The sequence below is a fragment of the Cetorhinus maximus genome, chromosome 11 (assembly GCF_964194155.1).
Source record: "Cetorhinus maximus chromosome 11, sCetMax3.hap1.1, whole genome shotgun sequence".
NCBI classification, from domain to species: domain Eukaryota; kingdom Metazoa; phylum Chordata; class Chondrichthyes; order Lamniformes; family Cetorhinidae; genus Cetorhinus; species Cetorhinus maximus.
In genome coordinates, this window is record NC_135889.1 from 96,778,852 (window position 1) to 96,801,284 (window position 22,433).

At 43.9% G+C, this 22,433-nt stretch overlaps 1 protein-coding gene across 1 annotated transcript in view; it reads right to left on the minus strand.

The window, feature by feature from the left end:
* LOC144686788 (low-density lipoprotein receptor-related protein 1-like) overlaps positions 1 to 22,433 on the minus strand; it is a 1,926,687-nt gene that overhangs the window by 892,046 nt on the left and 1,012,208 nt on the right. Inside the window, exons 16-17 of the mRNA XM_078552493.1 lie at positions 13,691 to 13,831; positions 12,841 to 12,966 (exon numbers count right to left, since the gene is read on the minus strand). Coding sequence (XP_078408619.1) covers positions 12,841 to 12,966; positions 13,691 to 13,831 — 267 coding nt within the window. The remainder of the gene's footprint in view (positions 1 to 12,840; positions 12,967 to 13,690; positions 13,832 to 22,433) is intronic.

The following is a 22,433-nucleotide window of genomic DNA, read 5'->3' on the forward strand; positions in this document are numbered from 1 at the left end:
CCCACAACTCTTTCTCCAGTACATCGATGATTACTTCGGCGCTGCTTCATGCTCTCGTCGGGGCCTGGAAAAATTTATTAATTTTGCTTCCAATCTCCACCCCTCCATCATTTTCACATGGTCCATCTCTGACACTTCCCTTCCCTTCCTTGACCTCTCTGTCTCAATTTCTGATGATAGACTGTCCACCAATATCCATTACAAGCCTACCGACTCCCACAGCTACCTCGACTACAGCTCCTCACACCCCGCTTCCTGTAAGGACTCCATCCCATTCTCTCAGTTCCTTCGCCTCTGTCGCATCTGTTCTGATGATACTACCTTCAAAAACAGTTCCTCTGACATGTCCTCCTTCTTCCTTAACCGAGGTTTTCCACCCACAGTCGTTGACAGGGCCCTCAACCGTGTCCGGACCATCTCCCGCGCATCCACCCTCACGCCTTCTCCTCCCTCCCAGAAACATGATAGGGTCCCCCTTGTCCTCACTTGTCACCCCATCAGCCTCCGCATTCAAAGGATCATCCTCCGCCATTTCCGCCAACTCCAGCATGATGCCACCACCAAACACATCTTCCCTTCACCCCCCCGGCGGCATTCCGTAGGGATCGTTCCCTCCGGGACACCCTGGTCCACTCCTCCATCACCCCCTACTCCTCAACCCCCACCTATGGCACCTCCCCATGCCCACGCAGAAGATGCAACACCTGCCCCTTCACTTCCTCTCTCCTCACCGTCCAAGGGCCCAAACACTCCTTTCAAGTGAAGCAGCATTTCACTTGCATTTCCTCTAACTTAGTCTACTGCATTTGTTGCTCCCAATGCGGTCTCCTCTACATTGGAGAGACCAAATGCAAACTGGGCGACCGCTTTGCAGAACACCTGCGGTCTGTCCGCAAGAAAGACCCAAACCTCCCTGTCGCTTGCTATTTTAACACTCCACCCTGCTCTCTTGCCCACATGTCTGTCCTTGGCTTGCTGCATTGTTCCAGTGAAGCCCAACGCAAACTGGAGGAACAGCACCTCATCTTCCGACTAGGCACTTTACAGCCTTCCGGGCTGAATACTGAATTCAACAACTTTAGATCTTAAACTCCCTCCCCCAACCCCACCCCCATTTCCATTTCTTCCCCCTCCCTTTTGTTTTTTCCAATAATTTATATAGATTTTTCTTTTCCCACCTATTTCCATTATTTTTAAATCTATAACTGTGATACCCTGTCAGTCTTAAACTCCCTCCCCCAACCCCACTAGAGCTATACTTTGAGTGTCCTGCCATCCATTCTTAATTAGCACATTCTCTTAGATAATATCACCACCTTTAGCACCTCCCTGTTCCTTTGTCTGTAACATCTTTTGATCATCTGTATCACTGCTTGCTTGTCCCTACAACCCCACCCACCCCCCCCAAACTTCTCTCCCCCCACTCCGACCTTAAACCAGCTTATATTTCACCCCTCTCCTAACTTCACTCAGTTCTGCTGAAGGGTCATGAGGACTCGAAACGTCAACTCTTTTCTTCTCCACCAATGCTGCCAGACCTGCTGAGTTTTTCCAGGTAATTTTGTTTTTGTTTTGGATTTCCAGCATCCGCAGTAGTTTTTTGTTGATACCTTTTCTGATACTGACTCACTATGGTTTCAACCAGGAGATAAACAAAGCTCTATCAACAATTCATTATAAAAATGCAAATCTGGCTTTGGCCACCCAAATATCACAAGGTGGGATAAGACTTCAGACTGTTAATTAAGTTAGCACAATCCCTTAATTGGGGCCATGACTCGACACTGATGTGGGGTCACCAGATACAGTGGCCATCTTTGTTAAGTTCCAACAGATGTTTAGAAATTAAGCCCTAAACCAAGACAGGATTTTATTGCTTGTCATAAAGCTCTTCACAGACAGCACTAGTGTCAGCTGTTATCCCTTTTATGCAACTAAAAAAAAAATTCTTTCGAGTTATCAACAGTCACAGATTGCAACTCTTTTGAGTACAATCACAGTTCTCGGTTTCTGGGAATGGGACATGAACCCACAACCTTCTGATTCAAAGGCGAGGGTTTATACAACTAAATTATTTCGAGTTATCAACAGTCACAGATTGCAACTCTTTCGAGTACAATCACAGTTCTTGGTTTCCGGGAGTGGGACGTGAACCCACAACCCTCTGATTCAAAGGCGAGGGTGCTATGAACTGAGCCACAGCTGACACCTCTAGAAGAGGTACCTCTTGTAACTCTTTCGAGTTATCAACAGATCGCATGTAACACTTTCGAGTACATTCATAGTTCTTGGTTTCCAGGAGTGGGACATGAACCCACAACCTTCTGATTCAAAGGCGAGGGTGCTATGAACTGAGCCACAGCTGATACCTCAGAGGAGAGTGCATCCATCACACTCCTGACCTGTGCCTTGCAGATACTCTTTTTGAGTTATCAACAGTCACAGATTGCAACTCTTTTGAGTACAATCACAGTTCTCGGTTTCTGGGAATGGGACATGAACCCACAACCTTCTGATTCAAAGGCGAGGGTTTATACAACTAAATGGGTACGTAGTTAAACAACCTAATAATTAGCAATTGAACTTCTTTAACTGTTTCCCTCCCTAACAATCTTGCCTCCTTACTAAAGGTAAATCAGAAAATTCAAAATGCTTTTCAGAGATATCTTCAGAGATGCAGACAGAATTCCATCAGAGAGAGAGGGGGAGAGGGAAAGAGAGGGTGTCCAACAGGCAAAACCATTGGCCACTGCAGCTAGTTAAGCAACGAAGTAACTCCCTACAATATCATGAGAGAGAAATGAAGCCTCCCTGTCTCCTCTAACCTGTTCCATCTTCAAACCTACCTGTGAAAACAACCTCCGGGCAGATCAACCCTAGGAACCATTACAACTACTGAGAAATCTCTGCATTTTCAACGCTTTCGCTTCAGTAAAAGTACAACTCAACAATGAAACATCAGGCCTCCACCAAAATAGAGACGGAGTTAAATTCAATTTTTATAATTACTGCTTTACCTTTAACTGTATCTAGTTTTGTGTGTGTATGTGTGATAGTGTGGGTGAGTCGTGTGAGTGAGGCTTCACATTTTCGTTAACCTCCTGGGAAAGTGTGTGAGAAATAAACTAACCTTCTTCATTTTAAAGTACAAAGACTTGCTGCTGGGCTATTTAAATTGACTCAATCACTCTGAGGGTAACACCTTAAAACTGTCCAGTGACACTATGCTGCAAACAAAGAAAGGTGACCTTTCGACTTGGGAGCTGGAATGTGAGGGCAATATGTCCCACCATGAACAATGGCCCACACTCCACATAAAGTGTACGCAAGACAGCCCTGATTGACCATGAGCTACAAAAGTTTGGTGTCAACATTGCCGCTCTCCAAGAAACCAGATTAGCTGACACAAGTTCTATTCGAGACGCAAATTACACCTTTCACTGGCACAGAAGGGTGCTGAAGGCCACTGTGATCATGGTGTAGGCTTCGCAGTGAGAAACTGGCTGACATATTCAATTGAGCCACCAGTAGCAACTTCGGAGCGCCTCATCTTCCTGCAGTTATCATCTGATGGAGGCGCAGTCAACATCAGATGTGTCTACGCACCTACTCTGTATGCCAGCATTGCAGACAAGGAGCATTCCTATGACTCCTTAGGTGACATTTTGAGGAACATTCCAAATGGTGAGAGGTTATTTATTCTACATGACTTCAATGCATGTGATGGGGCAGACAGTGATTCATGTCCGACGTGCCTCAGTTGACGAAGGGTGGGTAAAATCAATGATAACAGGCAACTTCTTCTTGAGCTTTGGGCCCTGAATGAACTCTGCATCACCAACACCTTCTTTCAGGGTAGACATCACCACAAGGTATCATGGTGACACACAAGATCTGGATATTAGTACCAGCTGGACGTGGTCATCATGAGAAGGCAAAATCCGTCCACTATTTTACATACGTGTACCTACCACAACACGGATTGTGACACTGATCACTCTCTTGTCAGCAGCAGAGTGAAGGTGCACCCATGAAAATTTTGCATCCCAACATGATGGTCCGTCATGTATCAACAACCCTTGCACAAGTAATGATAACAAATACGAACGCTTTGTATTATTGTTCAAATGATTGCTACCCACCAATGGTTTACTGCAAAGTGCCAATGGTTTGATGAAGCTTGGAAGTCACTAAGTTGAGTCATCTATGAAGCAACAAAAGCATCATTTGGGAAAGGCGGAACCCACAACAGGAAACTGGTTTGAGAGCCACTCAGCTGAGATGACATCTGTCTTTATTGCAAAAATTAAAGCCTACATGATGCATAACATAAATCCAAGAGCTAAAACACTGTATGACCCGAAAGTAGCCTGGACAGATGGGCAAAAGACGGAAATACTGTGAAAATTAACATTGGATTAACTTATGTCAAGAAATCCAAACTGACTGTGACCATGGTGATTTACAAGCCATGTACAAAGGGGTCAAGAGGTCACTGGGCACTGCCATCACCAAAGTTGCTCCCCTGAAACCTATCCCCAATTGCCTTTGGGAAGGTGGTGGTGAGCTGCCTTCTTGAACCGCTGCAGTCCATGTGGTGTAGGTACATGTTAGGAAGGGAGTTATAGGATTTTGACCCAGCGACAGTGAAAGAACAGCAATATAGTTCCAAGTCAGCATGTTGTGTGGCTTTGAGGGCAACTTGCAGGTGGTGTGTTTCCATGCATTTGCTGTTCTTGACTATCCAGATGTTAGAGGTCATGGGTTTGGAACGTGTGGCTGAAGAAGACTGGTGAGTTGCTGCAGTGCATCTTGTAGATGGTACACATTGCTGCCACTCTGTATTGGTGGTGGAGGAAGTGAATATCGAAGGTGGTGGATGGGGTGCAAATCAAGCAGGCTGCTTTGTCTTGGATGGTGTCGCGCTTGTTCAGTGTTGTTGGAACTGCACTCATCCAAGCAAGTGGAGAGTATTTCAACATACTCCTGCCCTGAGCCTTGTAGATGGTGGACAGACTTTGGGGAGTCAGGAGGTGAGCTATTTGCCACAGAAATTTCAACCGCAAAACCTGATCTTGTAACTACAGTATTTATATGGCTAGTCCAGTTCAGCTTCTGGTAATGGTAACACCCAGGATATTGATAGTGGGGGAATTCAATGATGGTAATGCCATTGAGTGTCAAGGGGAGATGGCCATTGACTGGCACTTGTGTGGTGTGAATGTTACTTGCCAGTTATTAGCCAAAGCCTGAATGTTGTCCAGGTCTTACTGCATAGGGCTATGGATTGCTTCAGTTTCTGAAGAGTCTTGAATGGTGCTGAACATTGTGCAATCATTAGCGAACATCTCCATTTCAGACCTTATGATGGAGGAAAGGTAATTGATGTAGCAGCTGAACATGGTTGGGTCTAGGACACTACCCTGAGGAACTCCTACAGTGATGTCCTGGAGCTGAGATGACCGACCTCCAACAACCACAGCCATCTTCCTTTGTGCTAGGTATGACTCCAACCAATGGAGAGTTTTCCCCCTGATTCCCAGTGACTCCAGCTTTTCTAGCGCTCCTTGATGCCACACTCAGCCAAATTCTGCCTTGATGTCAAGAGCAGTCACTCTCACCTCATCTCTGGAGTTCAGCTCTTTTGTCAATGTTTGGACAAAGGCTGTAATGAGGCCAGGTGCTGAGGGGTCCTAGCAGAACCCAAACTGAGCATCTATGAGTAGGTTATTGCTATCAAGCGGGGTAAGTGCCTTTTGATAGCATTGTCAGTGACACCTTCCATCAATTTGCTGATGATCAAGAGTAGACTATTAGGGCGGTAATTGGCCTGGTTAGGTTAGCCCTGTTTTTTGTTGACAGGACATACCTGGGCAATTTTTCACATTGCTGGGTAGATGCCAATTTTGTAGCTGCATTGGACAGTTTGGCTAAGAGTGCAGCTAGTTCAGGAGCACAAGTCTTCAGTACGATTGCAGGAATGTTGTCAGTGCTCATAGCCTTTGCAGTATCTAGTGCCTTTAGCTGTTTCTTGATATAACGTGGAGTGAATCAAATTGGCTGAAGACTGGCATGTGTGAGGCTGGGACATCAGGAGTAGGCTGAGATGGGTCAGCCACTCAAGACTTCTGGCTAAAGACCGATGCAAATACTTTAGCCTTGTCTTTTTTGCTGATGTGCTGGGCTGCTCCATCATTGAGGATGGGGATGTTGTGGAGCCACCTCCTCCAGTTAATTGTTTAATTGCCCACCCTTCACGGCTGGATGTGGCTGGACTGTAGCGCTTAGACCTGATCCATTGCTTGTGGAATCGCTTGGCTGCTTATGCTGTTTGGCACACAAGTAGTCCTGTGCTGTAGCTTTACCAAGTTGACACCTCATTTTTAAGTATGCCTGGTGCTGTTTCTGGCATGCCCTCCTGCGCTCTTCATTGAACCAGGATTGATCCCCAGCTTGATGGTAATGGTAGGGTGAGGTATATGCTGAGCCATGAGGTTACAGATTGTGTTAAATACAATTCTGCTGCCGCTGATGGCCCACAGCACCTCATGGATGCCCAGTTCGAATTGCTAGATCTGATCAAAATCTATCCCATTTAGCATGGTGGTAGTGCTACACAACATGATAGAGGGTATCCTCAATGTTAAGATGAGTCTTTGTCTCCACAAGGACTGTATGGTGGTCACTCCTATGAATACTGTCATGAACAGATGCACCTGCAACAAGTAAATTGGTGAGGGCAAGGTCAAGTAGGTTTTTTCCTTTTGTTGGTTCCCTCACCACCTGCCGCAGACCCAGTCTAGCAGCTAGGCCCTTGAGGATTCAGCCAGCTTGGTCAGTAGTAGTGCTACCATGCCACTCTTGATGATGGGCATTGAAGACCCCCATTCTGTGTCCTTGCCACCCTCAGTGCTTCTTCCAAGTGGTATTCAGAATGGAGTATCACTGATTCATCAGCTGAGGGAAGGCAGTAGGCAGTAAGCAGCAGGAGGTTTCCTTGCCCATGTTTAACCTGATGGCATGAGACTTGATGGGGTCCAGAGTCAATCTTGAGGACTCCCAGGGCAATTCACTCCTGACTGTATGCCACAGTGCTGCCACCTCTGGTAGGTCTGTCCTGTTGGTGGGACAGGAGATACCTAGGGATGGTGACAGTGGTGTCTGGGACATTGTCTGTAAGGTATGATTCCATGAGAATTATGAAAGCTGCTGCTTGACTAGTCTGTGGGACAGTTCTGCCAATTTTGGCACAGGTCCCCAGCTGTGACAAAGGAGGACTTTGCAGAGTCGACAGGGCTGGGTGTGCCATTGTTGTTCCTGGTGCCAAGGTCAATGCTGGCTGATCCATCCAGTTACGTTCCTTTTCACCTTTGTCATGCTTTAATATAACTGAATGGCTTGGTAGGTCATTTCAGAGGGCTTTTAAGAGTCAGCCACATTGCTGTGGGTCTGGAGTCACACGTAGGCAAGACTAACTAAGGGTGCAGATTTCCTTTCCTAAAGAACATTAGTGAGCCAAATGGGTTTTTGTGACAATCGATGATCACTATCGCCAAGGCTAGCGTTTAATTCCAGATTTATTAACTGAATTCAAATTCCACCAGCTGCTGTCATGGCATTTGAACCCATGTCCCTAGAGCATTAGCCTGGGCCTCTGGATTGCTAGTCCAGTGACATTACCACTACGCCACCGCCTCCCCGATATAGGATGTTGGATCCACCAGGGTGAGCGTGAGAGTTGGATGGGACTCACTTTGCCTGGCCTCAAAACCTTGAACCCTTTCTTGCACTGGAACCACATCCTGTGCACCATACTTTGGCTGCTCACCTACTCTATGGTTGGCTGCTCACCTACTCTATGGATTCCAAACAAGCTTGATTGGTGGGGCCAACTGGCCTCCTCCAGCCATTCCCTGGAAAGAGCACTTACCTTTGTGCCCTCACTGCTTTCAACATCACCTCAAGTGATGCATTGATGATGTGCTCTATCCCTTCTGCAATCCATTCACCTCCTCCTTTCGTGTCTGCAAATGAGCAACCCACAACACACAGTGATGTTTTTGTGAGTTTTACCGGCATCCCTTTAAATACTCAACCCCCACTGGTGTCCAATGTAGGTACTGCAGGCGGGATGAAGTGTTAAGAAGCCCAATTCCGGAGGCAGCCTCTTAATTGGCTGGCTGCCACAAAAATCAACTAGAAGTCACGCTACTCAGAGGGTTACATGTCGGACCTGGAAATGGTCTTGTGGCTTCAACTGGAACCAATTCCCTGAGATTCTGTCTGTTGGACTTCTTTTTTTAAATTTTCTCCCTGAAAATATGGAATTACTACTAATGGGTTGAGTGCCTTATCTAATTTTCAGACGTAAACCATGTTAAGTGCAGTGGCATTATAAGAAAGTGCTTGAAATTGTGGATAATAATTAATCACATTGTAATGAATCACTGCTGAAACTTTAAGATTAGAATTGCTACTTTTGCAGCGCACAATTATGTTAATTATGTAAGGACATTTTGAGTGAAATAATTGTTACAATTATTACGTGAAAATGAAGCTTTTTCAGTCACAAAAAGCCTCATAACTTTCTATTATTACCTTTAATTATACACAACATTGATTCCTCAGAGTAACAAATATAGTCACTAAAGTTCAGAAATCAATTTGACAGCATAGACTAAAGAAAAATACAGCAAGCAAAGGCAAGCAGATATTTTATGTTATGTATCCTGCGTTGCTTTCTACAGATCATGAGCTCTTTCTGAATTCACCATTAGACAACTTATACCTAAGCTAGGATAATAACTTATCATAATTTTGAGTTTTGGAGAATTTGATTTCTCTCATGTCATGCAAAGCTTATTATCATGGCCTATGAAGAATTAAAGTCATAACATTATTCACATTGAACCATAATTAAATGACGAAGGTTGAAATTAATATTGTTTCATACTTTCTATAACGTAGGTACAAATCTCTATTTCTAACTAGTTTTTATTGTTAAAAATAAATATTATCAAGACAAGAGTATTGTCATGCTGAGAAGACATGAGGAAAAGAAAAACCTAAAATAAATTTGTTCCTCTTCCATATTCTCTTGTTTTTTTTAAATGGACAATTATTGTCCAATGGACAAAGACTAACTCATCATCCTCCTGAAATGCGACATCCCTTTGCATTGTATGAACATACCAGCCAAGCCAACACAAAGGACTAGTAGATGAGATGTCGGCACCAGCCAGCTCTGGATGAAGGCAGACCTACTTGTGACTCCTCATTTCCAATGTTGTGCTAGTGGTTCTGCAGTTATCTGCTCAAAATACAATGGGTTTGCTGAATGGCTTTTGGGTCTTGTTTTCAGTTGTGGTTTAACTTCAGAAGAGAAAACTGGACCAGGCTGGCAGCCTGCTTCTGACGTCCATCTCTGTCAAAAGTCAGATCTCCAGAGAGAATCCTGTATTTCGCTACAGGGTAAACTAATTCCCAGAATACAAGAATACTTTACTGCATCTTCAACTGCCTCAGCTGAGTTCCTAGGACAAAGGCCAGGAATTCTGCCTGTCAAAGCCACCTGAAAGAACCTTCTTTGGACATTGACTTACTGGAGTCTACTCATATGAATTAATGTCAACAACTTTTTTTTTAAGTAACACACAATTTGTAAATTCTTTCCCTACCTTTCTACTTTGTATGCTTATGAGTGTGAGGGTGTGCCATGATCCATCCCTCAGTTTTGGAATGTGTTAATAAATCCTAGTTTTGTTTCACCTTAAAGGGTGGAATCGTCCCAGAATTGCACTAAGTGTGGTAGTGGGCATGAAAAATTATGTTTAACCCACCGACCGTAATGGTGGGTTTTCAAACCGTATTGTCCGCTTTAAACCTCATTAATTATGCAGCCACAGGAAACATCTTACTGGCAAGATGCCTCTGAATTGCCTACCACATTGTTAACTCACTGTTTCCTCACTCCAGGTGCCATTTCTAAACTGCAGCCACGCACACAGTTCTCACTGTTTGCAGCCCAGGACTGTTCCAGTGAAGGCTTGGCCCTGAAAGCCAGGAAGAGTTCAGTGACCCATCACTGGAATGCCTTTTGGAGGCCCGCCGTGATGTCCACCACCCCCACTGAAGCCACAGGAGGTCCAGCAACCTCATCACTCCAGCTTGGGAGGCGGTGGCAGTGGTGGTGTCAGTGCCAACGCTGCACAGAAGAGGTTGGCCATCCAGTGCAGAAAGAGGATCTCATTCATGCTGCCAGGGTAAGGCAATCATCTGATCACTCTAAACTCACACACTCACAAGGCCATCACACATTCGTTGGCATCTCACTCACTGCCAGCTCAAGAGACATCACCACTCACTCTCTCACACATACCCTCACAGGTCCATCTGGCCTCATCTCCTCTGGAGACTGCCTCCTCAGCACTCACCACCTTGAGTTCACTTGCACAGATCAACATGTGCCCCCACACACAACTGGGATACCCCACTTCCCAAGTATAACCTTCGCCCTGCAGCCTCTTCCCTTACCTGAGGCCACTTCTCCCCCTTCCCCTAGCCCTAGCCCTGCAACCATAGAAAAGCCACCCCTGCCTTATGGCTGACCTGGTAGGTAGAGACCTGCCTGTATGACCCCCTAAAAATGATGTAGTGCTGCCTGTGAAGCCTGGCGCTGATGACTGCAAGTGCTGCCCAAAAACAAGGTAGGCAAACAAACCTCAAAGTCCCGAGGGAAGTGCAACTCGCCAGGTGCACATCGCTAATGTACAGTTGTGAAACACTTTAGCATGCAATCAGGCCAATGTGTCAGGATGATCCAGCAAGGAGGGATGGTTCCAGCAAGCAGGGCTTATAATGAAATTAGGTTCCCGACATGTGGTGGTGGAAAACACGGCATGACATTGACAGGTAGAGCGGACGATTGCAAACTGGTTTTACGACGATTTGAAACTAATTTTTGCGATCTCCCAGTAGTTTCTGCTCCCGCCCACTATGATACCGGCTGCAAACAGGAGCAGACAATTCCGCTCAAAGAGTTTGCTGTGGGGTTATTTTTAAACATTGAACCTCATAAATCGGGGCTTGGGGAACACACCATGGCCCATTTCAACAAGGGAAAGGACACTAAGGGAAGCAAATTAAATTAGAAATTAAAACTATCACTGTCACCAGCGGAAGAGGGAAACAATGATAATAATTCAATTCATCTCACCCTTGTGTTTGTAACAATATGAATACTCATTGAAAACCCGCCTTATCATTCAGTTTGAAGGTGTATTTTTAAGCCTTTACACTGGAATAACCATACAAAGCCACAGCTCCATTATTGCAAACTCTTGGGCCATGAACTTTGGGCTCCATTGGGCAGGTGGAACAGAGGTGGAGGGGGCCTGATAATACTGGTTCTGGCCAGTATGCCAGTTTCCTCACCCCATTCCCAGCACTGGCCATTATTGCCAGGTTCGGCAGGGCTTCATGTCTCCATCAGGTGGGTAGCCGTTTTTATAGAGCCTTGTTAACAGCCAATAAAGAAGGCTGATTGGAACTTTCCGATCCAACCTCCAGTTTCTCAAACTAGCAGTGGGGGGGGTTGGTGGGAGGGTGCAGCTTAACTGACAGGAGGCTGGCAACTAGCGACACAATGGAGGGCCAGCATTCTACCTAGGCCTAGTGGGTCTCCCTACCTGCCTGGTTGCAAGTCACAGGCCACCCTGTACATAAGAACATAAGAACTAGGGGCAGGAGTAGGCAATTCAGCCCCTCGAGCCTGCCCCGCCATTCATTACGATCATGGCTGATCTTATTTCGGCCTCAACTCCAATTTCCTGCCCCCTCCCCATAACCTTTCAACTCATTACTAATTAAAAATCTGTCTATCTCTTCATTAAATTTATTCTGCGTCCCGGCATCCACTGCACTCTGAGGTAGTGAATTCCACAGATTCACGACCCTTTGAGAAAAGGGATTCCTCCTCATCTCTGATTTAAATCTACCACCCCTTACCCTAAAACTATGGCCTCTCATTCTAGAATGCCTCACAAGGGGAAACATCCACTCCATGTCTACTTTGTCTATCCCCTTTAGCATCTTATATACCTCAATTAGGTCTCCTCTCATCCTTCTAAACTCTAGTGAGTATAGGCCTAAACTGCTCAATCTCTCCTCATAAGACAAGCCCCGCATCTCTGGAATCAATCTAATGAACCTCCTCTGAACCGCCTCCAGTGCAACTACATCCTCCCTCCAAGTAAGGGGACCAAAACTGTGCACAGTACTGTGCAGAGGAATTCCACCATCACATCCCCCTTCCCTTCCACCTGAGAACCCCCATCCACACACTGTACTGGGGCCTGGCTGCAGGAACCATTTTTAATCGAGAAGAGTTTGTGAGGGACCACCTCCATCTTGAATGGCCCTCTCAGCTACTTAATCGTCCGTTGCAGGCTGCTGCTCCTTTTAAACTGGAAAGCATCCGATTAATCCTCCAATTTTGAGGGCCCACTTATTGCCCTTAATTAGACAGGAAAACTGCCTGCATGCCAATTAAGGAGGCGCCTCTTTGAAAGTCCCAAAGAGTGACTGTCTCCCACCTTCCCGGGGGCAGGTTCTGGACCCGAATATGGTTATGACTCTGATTTTCTGTCCCACGAAGGAAAATCCAACCCTTGATGTTTGATTTGTTCTTCATTTTCTTATCCAGATGGGTAAACAATACTCATAAAGAGGTAGTGCAGGTAACAAATTTTGTTCAAAACTTGAACTCTATTATACATCTGGATTATTATCCAAAGCACTTTCACTGCATTTCAAAATGTTGGAACCCACTAGAAAAATTACCTGAGCAAGTTTCATTTGATTCATCCTCACTGTTGACACAGTCATTAGCTCCATCGCACAACCACCTTTTAGGGATGCAACGATTATTTTGGCATCTGAAGTGATTAGCAGGACACGTACTGTTGTCTACCAAAAAAAAATTATGACTGGTCAGTGAAAGCCAAAAGCTGTAAATAATATGTTAATTAATACAATTTGGAACTGTAATATGAATCTAGGATAAAACAGATAGATGAATTATATATTGTCTTCGGTTCGAATTCTAATGAATTGTTACTTCTCCGCTGAACATTGTCTCATAATTTTACCCTGTCACTGGCAATAGGCTGGATGCTTATAGTGCTAAAATGCAATGCTTTATAGCACTAATTTGGAGCCACATTCCACTCTGATTTATTTGTACTTTTTGCCAACTATTAAATAACGTTTATTACATATAGATTATTCCCAGTTGGTTATCAAACTGCTGTCATTTTATCCATAAAATGCAAATTGCCAAAAAATGAAATATGGGAAACAAAATCAGTTGTGTCAACAAGTCTAATATTATTTTCGATACATTGGAATAGCTGAATAATAAAGCATTACACTTGTATGATGGATTAGGCTGTCAATTTTAGGCATTCAAAAATCTTTTAAAATGTTTTAATGTTTGTTTGATAATTTGTCTTAAAATGATAAAGCTGAAATTATATTCTTCATTTTAGTTAAATCTTACAAAAACATAGAACGAGGTTACAAATGAATAAAGTAACAAGGCATGTTCAAATCTAATATATATTTTTAAAATAATTCAATTTTTAACATTATGCAACTAAAAGAAAAGCAAGCTGTGCAATTCAAAACATACAGCAGATGTCTTGATCTTCATCACTGCCATCAAAGCAGTCATTATCACCATCACATTTCCAGCGTTCCTGAATGCATCTCCCATTTCTACATGCAAACTCTCCAAAGTGGCATTGCTGGAGAGTTGGTGGGCCAGGTTTCACTGGAAAAAAAATAAGAAAGATTAGAACTATAAAAATTAGTGTTGTAGCCAATAAAATGATGCAAATAAATTTTAGCAGAAAATTGAAGTTTAACTTAAGTTCAAGAGCACTTGGGGTGCAATTTCCTGATTGTGCCCAAACTGCAAAGACTACGCCTATAATTTTATCAGAATACTGTATATACTACATCTAATCTATAAAGCACAATTATGCAGGTATAATTACACATATGAACAGCTCACTTTATATCTCCACTAAGCCTGAAGAATTTACTGCGCTAAAAATATCAGCAAAATCAGGAAATGGCAGACATTTGAATAATTAATTCCCCCCTGCTATAAATTCTGATGCAGAGATAAGCATGCCAAAAATTGCAAGGCAATGAATATTGCATCAGGGAAAGTTACTCACCAAAATTAACATAGGCAAAGTAATATTTAATAAGTAAAAAGATAATAGCATGAGTGACATATCACCAGGAGCAGATGGTTTCCATCCCAGGGATTTAAAAGAAGTAACGTGAGGACAGACATTGCAGATACCCTCATTATAATCTTCCCAAGTTCTCTTGATTTGGGAATTGTTTTAGATTGGAAAATTGAGCATGTCATTCACTATTTAGGAAAGGTTAGAGATGGAAACCAGGGAATTATTGACCTTAACATTTGTTGTTGGAAATTACTAGATTACTGGTCCACAATTAAGGACATAGTGAATAAACATCAGTTGATCAGAGAGAGACAGCAAAAGTCTGTAAAGGGTAGGTCATGCCTGATGAATCTGATTGAGTTTTTTGAAGAGATGACTAAAGTAGTGGACAGGGAATATCTATGTTACTTATATGGTCACACAGAAGGCATTTGATAAAGTCCTGAATAAGAAGATGTTAGCTCAAGTTGAAATCTATGGAATTGAAGGCAAATTATTAATCTGGTTAGGAAATTGGCTGAACAACAGAAGGCAGAGAGTAGAGATAATAGGCAGGTATTCTAAATGGCAGGGTGTGACTAGTCGTGTCCTGCAAAGATTTGTGAGGGGGCCTCAACTATTCCTGTTTTTATGAGCAAGAGATGATGGGATAGAAAGCCACATATCCAAATTTTCCCATGACACAAGGATAGGCAGAATTATGGATGGAAGCATAAAATTACAAAGAGGTATTGATAGATAAGTGAATAGGCAAAACTATGGCAAATAAAGTTCAATGTAGACAAATGTGAGGTCATCAACTTTGGACCTAAAAAGCATAGAACAGAATATTTTCTAAATGTAGAAACATTGAAGGTTCAGATACATAGAATCATTCAAATGCCATGAGCATGTACAGAAAATAGTCAAAATGGCTTATGGAATGATTCCCTTTACATCTAGAAGACTAGAATACAAGGGGGGTAGAAGTCATGGTTCAGCTATATAAAGTTCTAGGCAATACAGCTTGGGTAGGATACGATGGCTTTGGAGAGAGTGCAGCATTGGTTTACCTGCATGACACTGGCAGCCAAGGGTTAAATTATGAGGAGAGATTACACAACCTAGGGTATTCCCTGGAATTTAAGGGGTGATTTTATTGACTCAAAGGGTAGAAATTTGAAATTCTCTTCTGCCAATGGCAATTGATGCTGGGTCTGCTGTACATTTTAAATCTGAGATTGATATATTTTTGTTTACCAAAGGTATTAAGGGATATAGAGCAAAGGATATATATGGAGTTATGTCACAGACCAGCCACAATTTCATTGAATGGTGAAACAGGCTCATGGGGCCAAATATCCAGCTCCTGTTCCTACATTCCGATGTTCCTAAATGTTATATTACCAGATTTAGAACATCACTGATTGAGGCTTTTGGGATAATTATCCACCTAACCCTATTACCAAAGATGTTCAATATAATATCATAATTTGGGCTTCAAATATTAATCTACACAAGTACAGTAACCAGATATAATTAAGCCTGAAAGAAGTCACATCGAGAAATCCAGCTAAACAACACCTCATGACCACAACAAAACTATTGTGAAATCTTATAATCTTTAAGTACCCTCCATCAAACTATTTTACTTATCCCATAGCATTTGTACAAACATAATAAGGAACAGTTAAAAGCAAAATACTGAGGATGCTGGAAATCTGAAATATGGTCAGAAAATGCTGGGAAAACTCAGCAGATCTGGCAGCATCTGTGGAGAGAAAAACAGAGGTAACATTTCAAAGCGTATGGCCCTTCTTCTGAAGAAGAGTCATATGGACTCAAAGGACTCAGAACCTTTGTGGTTCTGCTTTCAATTTAGCCCTTAGCTCCTCGTACTCCCTCAGCAGGACCTCTTTCCTAGTTCTACCTATGTTGTTGGTACCTACATGAACCATGACCACTGGATCCTTTCCCTCCCACTGCAAGTTCCTCTCCAGCTCAGAGCAGATGTCCCGAACCCTTGCACTGGGCAGGAAACTCAGCTGCCTGGACGCTTGCTCTCGGCTGCAGATAAATGTGTCTATCCCCCTGAATATACTGTCCCCAACTACCACTACATTCCTATTAACTACCCCGTGTAGAATGGTCGGCTTCCTGTTCCATGGTCAGTTTGCTTACCCACCCTGCTGCCATTGTTTTCATCCATACAGGCTGCAAGAACTTTAAACCTGTTGGACAATTGCAAAAGCTGAGGCTCCTCCACTTCTACTTTCTGGGTCCCCATACCTGCCTCAATTGCAGTCACACCTTCCCGTCCCTGACCATTGACCAAATCAGAAGACCTTATCTTAAGGGGTGTGACCACCTTCTGGAACTTAAGTGTCCGGGTAATTTACTCACTTACAGCGTCTGAAATTCAGACTCTGGCTCACTTGACTCTGAACCAAACCTCATCTGGCTGCAGGCACTTATTGCGGACATGTTTGCCCTGGATCACACTGGCAACCAGGAGCTCCCACATTCTGCAGTCATAACAAATCACATGCCTTGCCATCATTACCTGAGTTTTGAAAGGTAAATGAGAAAAATACTCACCAACCAACCAACTAACTGTTTTCCTGTGATGTCAAGCTTTGATTTGTCAGAACTTGGCCAGTCCACCCGAGTCACTAACTGGCTCCACCCCTCTCAGCTCTCACGCTGTTCTGTTCTCCTCCCCGCCCCCTTGGTTCTAACGCTGTTCCATTCCTCCCTCTCGGCTCTTGAGCTTTTCTGTACCCCCCTCTCAGCTCTCACAATGTTCTGTCCCCCACTCTTGACTCTCGTACTGTTCTGCGCCCCTCCAGCTCCCTTGCTGTTCTATCCCCCCCTCAGCTCTCACACTATTCTGTACCCCCCTCAGCTTTCATGCTGTTCTGCGCCCCAGCCCTGGCTCTTGTGCTGTTCTGTCCACCCCCCACTTGGCTCTCGCACTGTTCTCTCCCCACACTTGGTTCTCACGCTGTTCTTACCACCCCTCTCGGCTCTTGGCACTGTTCTTACTGACCCTCTCAGCTCTTCGTGCTGCTTTGCCCCCCCTTCTCGGCTCTCGTGCTGTTCTTTCCCCCACTCTCCACTCTCGTGCTGTTCTCACCGGCCTTCTCGTCTCTTGCACTGTTCTATCCTTTCCCTTTCTTGGCTCTCGCACTGTTCTGAAACCCCCCTCTTAGCTCTCTCCCTGGCTGTGATGATGGTGGGAGGAGGCAGGCTGATTGGGCCGAATTACCTGTTCCTGTGCTGTAAATTCTATGCAATTATTCGTATAATTGCTACATATAATATCATTTGTGACCTTCCATCAGATTACTTTTGGGTTTTTTCAATGTACCAAAGAATGATTGAGCTGTCTAAATGTAATGTCTTACAACAAAATTCCATCTTAATTTGTACAAACATGAAGTTTGAAAGTTGTTTTCAATAGCAGAAAAATAGCATTTTCTTGTCGATCATAATACAATGATATAATTAAAAGTTAAAACAAATCAGCACAAAAATCAAAATTGACATTTCAATTAATTGAAGGACAAAAGGTTATTGCACATTTAGAGTTTGAATGAAAATTTCCAATTTTCCTTAAATGTTAATTAGACATTAAAAATGTTATAACAATAGTCACATTGTCTGAGGTCCATGATGTTCAATAGACCGTAAAGATCAAACAATTTTTGAAAATGCTTAAAGATGGGAGGAAAGAATTGCTTTAATGAGTTTCCTCATGAAAGCTTTTCATGGGTGCAATTCCTGAGGACTGGTCCACGAAAATATAGAAAAAAATTGTGTCCTCATCCTCCTCGACGCTAAATAAATTTGAGAAACAAAGCTGAATCAAAGTCCAGATCCTCAGTCTACTTCCCCTCAAGGTCATCGTCGATCTGCAAAGATAACTCTGTTTCTCTCCACAGATGTTGCGTGTTGAGTGTTTCCAGCATTTTCTGTTTTTACTTTCCTTCCAAGTTTGACTTAATTCGGATTCGATTACTTTGTGTGTCCTTCTTTTGAAAAACAAACTTCACGCCGGCAGTATTAGTTCACATTAGAACCTGCCTATCGGGTTGTGAGAGGTAGTAGCAGCAGTACGGCAATCTGAGGGCTGTTCTTTTCTATATTTATTTCAGAGCAATCAGATAGCTGCCTTGAAATTCCTCATAGGCTGTATTGGATTGGCCCCATTTCTGAGAATGTTTTGTCAGTTGCCTTGAAAGGGACAGTGCCTCCCATATGCAAGGGGAATGGGGGCAAAGGACGGGGACACCCAATGCCGAGCTGGGTCCCCAACTAGAACTTTTAAAGAATCGTTTTGAGGAGTTGGTCCTCTCGGGCAGAGGGGATCAGAAAATTGGAGGAAGATGATGTCAGAGGTTAGCCTAAAGTATGGCCTATCTCTTGGTAATGAGGTGCCTCAAACTGCACACAAACCGGGGAGAGACCTCATCCTGAGTGAGACACAGCCAGAGTGGGTGTGGGTATTGGCAATTTGGAGCACAGTGGGAATTGAACTGGTAAGTCTTCCTCTTTAATTTCTCTTTATTTTTTGTAAACTCAGTAGTCTAATTAAAAGGTTGGTCATGTAGCTGACTCAGCTGACTGTGCGACAGTTAACTGTCAATCAATTGAAGCATGATTAGGGCCTGAATAGATGTCGATTACTATTTGAAGCTTAACTAGTCTCAGTCATCTCAGCTCACCTCAGCTCTATTTAAGATAGGGACAATTTAGAAGCACACTACAGTGTGCTTGCACACGAACATCCTGAGTGAGACACAGCCAGAGTGAATGTGGGTATTGGCAATTTGGTGCACAGTGGGAATTGAATTGCAGAGAATGAGGATGAAGATATCGAACTCGGGGAGCGAGACTGCGAGGTTCTTGAGCAAATTGATATCAGAAGTGACAAGGTATTGGATGTTTTGGCAGGCTTAAAAGTGGACAAATCTCCAGGTCCCAGACTCCTGAGGGAGGCAAGGGAGGAGATTGCAGGGGCTCTGGCCCAAATCCACGGGGGAGGTGCCAGAGGACTGGAGAACAGCTAATGTAGTTCCGCTATTTAAGAAGGGTTGTAGAGATAAGCCAGGGAACTACAGCCCAATGAGTCTCACGTCAGTGATAGGGAAACTATTGGAGAAAATTCTGAAGAAGAGAATCTATCTCCACTTGGAGAGGCAAGGTTTGATCAGGGATAGCCAGCATGGCTTTGTCAGAGGGAGGCCATGCCTAACAAATTTGATTATTTGATTGAATTTTTTGAGAAGGTGACCAGGTGTGTAGATGAGGGTAGTGCAGTTGATGTAGTTTATATGGATTTCAGTAAAGCCTTTGACAGGGTCCCACATGGGAGACTTATAAAGAAGGCAAATGCACATGGGGTACAGGGTAATTTGATAAGGTGGATTCAAAATTAGCTTAGTTGTAGGAGACAGAGGGTGATGACAGAAGGATGCTTTAGTGAATGGAAGCCAGCAAAGAAAGTCTGGAGAGAGATGCAGTGGTTGCTGTCGAGGTTCATCCCGAGCAGTTCTGTGACACAGGACTCTGTGCTCTACGGGCTGTTCCCAGGGACACACACCAAGACAAACATCAACTGCAGCTGGAGGATCATCAACTCGGTGCAAGACGCGCTTTGGTCTGCCCGAAACTTGTTGGTCTTCCAGCACAAAGAGTTGTCCCCGACCGATTGTTGCGGACTGGCACAATCCAAAGTCCAGGACTACGTGCTGAGGGACGCACTAAAGCTTGGGGCAGCTGCCGCAAAGGCGCAATGGGGAAGGGTCGCTGTCTAAGACCTTTCTACCACAGCGCACCGAGAGACTGGGAACTGTTTAGAGCCCCTCGGGCTGTACAGATCAAAATGAAAGGCTGTAAATGATTGTAATATTGTTTGTACTGATGCACCTGGTGATACATTTTGTAAAAGTTTAACCTGGATTGTACCCTTGTAATGTTTTTGAAATGGTTTTGAATGTGATTGAAGATTTTTTATGAATAAAGTATATTTTTACAAAAAAAAATCAAGGAATGTTTTTTAATGAAAAGGGAAGAAGGAAAGAAATATGTACTTTATTATGGTGCCTGATTGTGTTGGTTCATGGACGTCTGTGATTATGCAAATTAATTTTATTGAAACCTTGAACGGATACATAACTAGTGCATTTTGGGTGCAATTTCCTGATTATACCCAATGTGAAAACGCTACCTTTAAATATGCATAAAATAGCCAATTAATAACATCAGTAGTTGACAGGTTAATAGTCATTAAGTTAATTTTGAAACAGGGCATTGATCATATTTTAAGGCACAAAAATCATATAAATTATCCATATAACTGCTTTTTGCAATAAGGCATCAAACACACCAGGGGGTGAATATATTTTGCTGTGTTTTTATTGATTTCTCAATCATGTACAGCCTGATACACATTTCACAAAGCTATCGCATGTTTGGACAGTTTGGTGCTTGTGGAAGGGGCGCATTGCTATTGTCATTTTTTTTTGCACTGAAAGCTGTGCAGGTCAAAGGGTCAAGATAGTGGATTGGTCTTAGTATTTGGGGATTAATTTAGTCAGAGGATGCTGGGGGCGGGGCGGGGTGAGGGGGGGAAGCCCAACTTACCAGTGGCCATAACTGGGAGGGAGGGGGACAAATTATTTCTTATGAGTGTGCAGATTGTTGCAACAGCTTGTTGTCAGTGAACCTTCAGGAATGGGTCCCTGCTAGGAATAAGCAAAAGGCTCAATTTATCAGCTTGAAATAAGTAAAGGAATAGGTTATGTTGTGAGTGTTGTTTTACTCAAAACTGCATAAGGCAAACTACTCAAATGATTACTCTTAGGTGAAGACAGCTGTAACTAGCCCAGACAGGGGCTATAGTCAATTGAGGGTTCTGTGATAGTGGGAGAGCAATCGGCCAGAAACTTAAAACGAGTAACCATAATTGCAATGCAGTGTTAAGATTGTCAGTTAACCTTGCCTAAATAAAATGCTTGCTGGAATGCAAAAATTAATTCGTGTTCGGAAATAAGAGTGACCTTAATGAAACACCTTGGGCTGGATTTTCAATCTGGGATTGGGAACCAAGTTCCGGGTCCTGCCCCCGTGCCACAACATGGTTTTCAAATGCAAAGTGCCTAATTCACCGAGAGGTGGATTTGGCATCCAGTTAGTGGCATTTGGGGGAGAATTTTTAGCTCGGCGGGCGAGAGCGCACCTGACCCGGGCTGAACGTAAAATGACGCATGATGATGTCGGGCGAGTGTCCGGCGTCATCGCGCACTCATACGATATTTTGGTCAGCGGGCGCGCGTCGGAGTCAGCAGCGCGCCCGCCGACAATTAAAAGGCTTTTAAAGCCATTAACAAGGTCATTGAAACAATTTTCTTGCTGCCCATCCAACCTTACAGTTGGCGGGAAGGTGAAAAGTCCAAGCGGCCTTTGCATTTTTTAGGAAACCTCATCCACGAGCAGGATGAGGTTTCCAACAGCAAATAAAAATAAAAGAAAATGTTTTAAATTTCATTTATATCATGACCCTACTCATGTGACACAGTCTGATGAGTGGGGACATGTTTTATAAAATTTTTTAAATCTTTATTTCTATTTTTTAAAACTCTTCATCTCCCTGAGGCAGCTCTGTGCCTCAGGGAGATTTTCAAGCATGCGCTTGCGCACATCCCTGCCCCCCCCACCCACCCTGCACAGGCAGCGCTGCCGCTCGTGTTTCACACTGGGCAGACCTTAACTGGCCTGCCAGCATGAAATTGCGGTCTGGCCCCGATCGCCGGCAGCGGTCAGCTTCCCGACCACCCCCGCTGAGCCTGCTCGACAAGGGCAAACTCCTGCCCCTGGAGTGTCCTGGAAGTGGGATATGGAAATAGAGTGCCCTTTGAAAAGGTGAGCAGCAGCTATAACTCAGCCTGCCATTCCCTTAGGAGATGGCGCAGGAAGGTTCACAGAGAGATGATGTGAGAACGGGCAGGCATTCACGGGTGGCCTCGTGGGTTTTTGATTCCTCTTTTGAGGTGTTAGCTCAGGCAATGGCTCAGAGGAGACAGATATTGTTCAGGGCATCAAGTAGAAGAAATGTGCCCAGAGAAACCAAAAGGGCCTAGATCGTGTTGGCTGCAGAGGTCAGCAGCAGATGGAGGACATGGGTTCAGA